Genomic DNA, 2,549 nt, shown 5'->3' on the forward strand with positions numbered 1-2,549 from the left:
TTGTGTTTATCTGTACTATCTGTGTGATAGTGATATAAAATGTGAACATAGTGCACATACTCTCATCGTGATATCTCAGATCTCCTATAATGTGCAGAGCAATTTTATGTAGTTTTGGGTGCTCTACTTCTCAGTAATTTTTGTGATTTACAGCTCAAAATTAGGATGTTGCAGAAATTAGGTATAACAATTGACAATTGTTCTCTGATTGGTCACAACACATTTTTAATACAGATAAAAGTTGGTCCTGAGACACAAAATTGTTACCCATTATTGCATAAATTTACTACTAACTACAGAAATCCTAAAGTTTGTTTGACAGAACACTTCATGCCAAAGCTGTTGGTTGGATCCGTTTGCTGTAAGTATGACATTTCACTCTTAACAGATTGGCTTTCACTGTGGTGCAAGTTTCTGCATTATGACATAGCCATCCACAGCTGTGAAACAACTTTGCTAATGCAGTTGTAATCTGTCGCAGAATTTGAAGAGATGTTAATAGCATAATCAAAATAGTGAGCTTTTCTTATTATTTGTTTTTGGGGTTTTGTCCATTGGAATCTATAATATGTTAACAGTCTTTAAGAGATACCCTAATTTGATTGCTTTTGCTGGTACTTCGTTGTTCTGAGGCGGAGGCCCAGGCTGAGTTTGAATTTGTGGCTGGCTTAGCTGCAGATGGATGGGTGCATGCAAATCATATGCATTACTGATGCTATATGGAGGTTGGGAAGTTTTGCTTCCCCCATTCATATCCCTTGGTTCATAAACCTGAGATTAGAATATTTTGTGTTAGTGTTTGCAAGAGAAGACATCTTCGTGTTCGCTGATGAGTATAACTAACATAATGGCTTTATGTTTTAAGCTCATTTGCTTCCTTTCAGTTTCCCTTTACCTGTTGTTTCTCTTCGCCCTTTTGATGAATTATGATATGTGTTAAATAGAAAACTAGAGCTTCATGTATGGACAATACCTTTTTTTGCAGTTCCTCATTCTCTTTACCTATGAGGTCTAGCTTCTTATACAGTTCTATATTCTCTTGATGTATGAAATTTGCCTGAAAATAAAGTGAAAAACAACGTTAGTAAGTATAATTAACCCCACAAACCACCCCACACCACACCCCCCCCCCCCCCCCCCAAAAAAAAAAAAAAACTAATAAAATGAATTAACATTAATCAACTGCGACCTTCTGGTTCAATTCTTTTATTTCATCGTCAAATATCTGGTTTTGCAAAATAGAAGGAAAAATAAAACCAAAATAAGTGCCATGTATGTGCTATATAAAGAAGAGAGCATAAATTATTAACTGAGACTATAATCAAGGCTAAGGCTTTTGATACCTTTTTTGTTCGGACACTTTTCAAACTCATCTCAATCTGGCTTTCCAAATTCTGTAGATCTTTGGCACTTAAACCAGAAAGTTCTTCCCCCATTAACTGCCTGCATAATTTATAGAAGGTGTGGGGTATACTCTAATCGTTCTCACAAACTAGTTTATATTTACTAAATGTTACTTTGTGGTGTATGAGATACCATGTTTTTCCCAATAAATCATTATCTCACATTTCATGGGAAAACCTTAGGTGTTTAAGCAATATTTAGGTAACGGTATCAGGATAATATTGTGAACAGATTTTGCATTTTTGTTGGTGTAAAAGCTTGGTCTCTGGCAAAATCGCTTAAGGAGGAAGGGAACACCCAAATCATTTAGGTTTAGGACAATGTGTTGTTATGCTTCACTGGGGACCTCAGTTATTGAAAAGGTTTTCTGGGTTGGTATTTGGATGAACATTGATTAATTTGGTAGCCTTTTGAATAAGCAACATGAAATATGCATTGTTATGTTTTGGTACTTGAATCAAATTGCTAGGCTATGTTGAAGATTCAATAGAAAGCAATGATTGTACCTGTGGCATTCTTCCAAGTACCGCACTTGCTGCCTCAAGCTTGCTACCTCCCTTTGCCAAAGCTGTTAAGTACAAATACAATAAATGTTGTCATGCATGAAATATGAATTCACCAAATGAGCATTTATAGGAGCACTAGAAAATGTTAGCCATTGTAAAATCACATATCAAGAATCCGAAGCATGCATATTTTATTTTATCTTTAATATTTTTTTGGAAATATATCTCCTTGCATGCTTTTGAACAAACACACAAAAACAAAAACATGCATATAGACAAATTGGGGTAATTCTCAAAGTTCTGTAGCTCATGGCCATGCATGTGTATCCCATATAGGCAGATTTGAATTGTTTTTGGGGCCACGCAGGTATATCTCGTATTTTTCAGTGTGCGCTCTTACTTTTATCATTCGTGAGTATTATTATCCCTTGTTTGATACCAAACGTCCATCTTATGTCTGCGCTAAAGGTTGCCTTTTCACTTATTTAAGCTACTTGGTTACTACTAATGGTACAAAGTTGTTGAGAGCAGGTATCTACGTAATTTTACTGTGAAATAGCAAGAACACCGATAACTTACCCTTTATTGAAATTGAAGGATGTGTTACCAGCCATGCATATTATCCTCCACACTAAAGAA

General features: G+C 35.6%; 1 protein-coding gene across 1 annotated transcript; it reads right to left on the minus strand.

Moving 5' to 3' along the window:
• Positions 1 to 328: 328 nt before the first annotated feature.
• Positions 329 to 2,319, minus strand: LOC137725000 (MADS-box transcription factor 27-like). The gene is made up of 7 exons (XM_088693457.1): positions 2,311 to 2,319; positions 1,911 to 1,972; positions 1,346 to 1,443; positions 1,190 to 1,233; positions 974 to 1,057; positions 619 to 771; positions 329 to 472 (listed from the first exon to the last, which is right to left on the minus strand). The coding sequence occupies exons 1-7, from the start codon at positions 2,317 to 2,319 to the stop codon at positions 329 to 331; spliced, it is 594 nt and encodes a 197-aa protein (XP_088549583.1).
• Between the last annotated feature and the right edge of the window lie 230 nt (positions 2,320 to 2,549).

Source organism: Pyrus communis, chromosome 5 (assembly GCF_041283825.1).
Source record: "Pyrus communis isolate YQ-2024b chromosome 5, ASM4128382v1, whole genome shotgun sequence".
In the NCBI taxonomy this organism is placed as follows: domain Eukaryota; kingdom Viridiplantae; phylum Streptophyta; class Magnoliopsida; order Rosales; family Rosaceae; genus Pyrus; species Pyrus communis.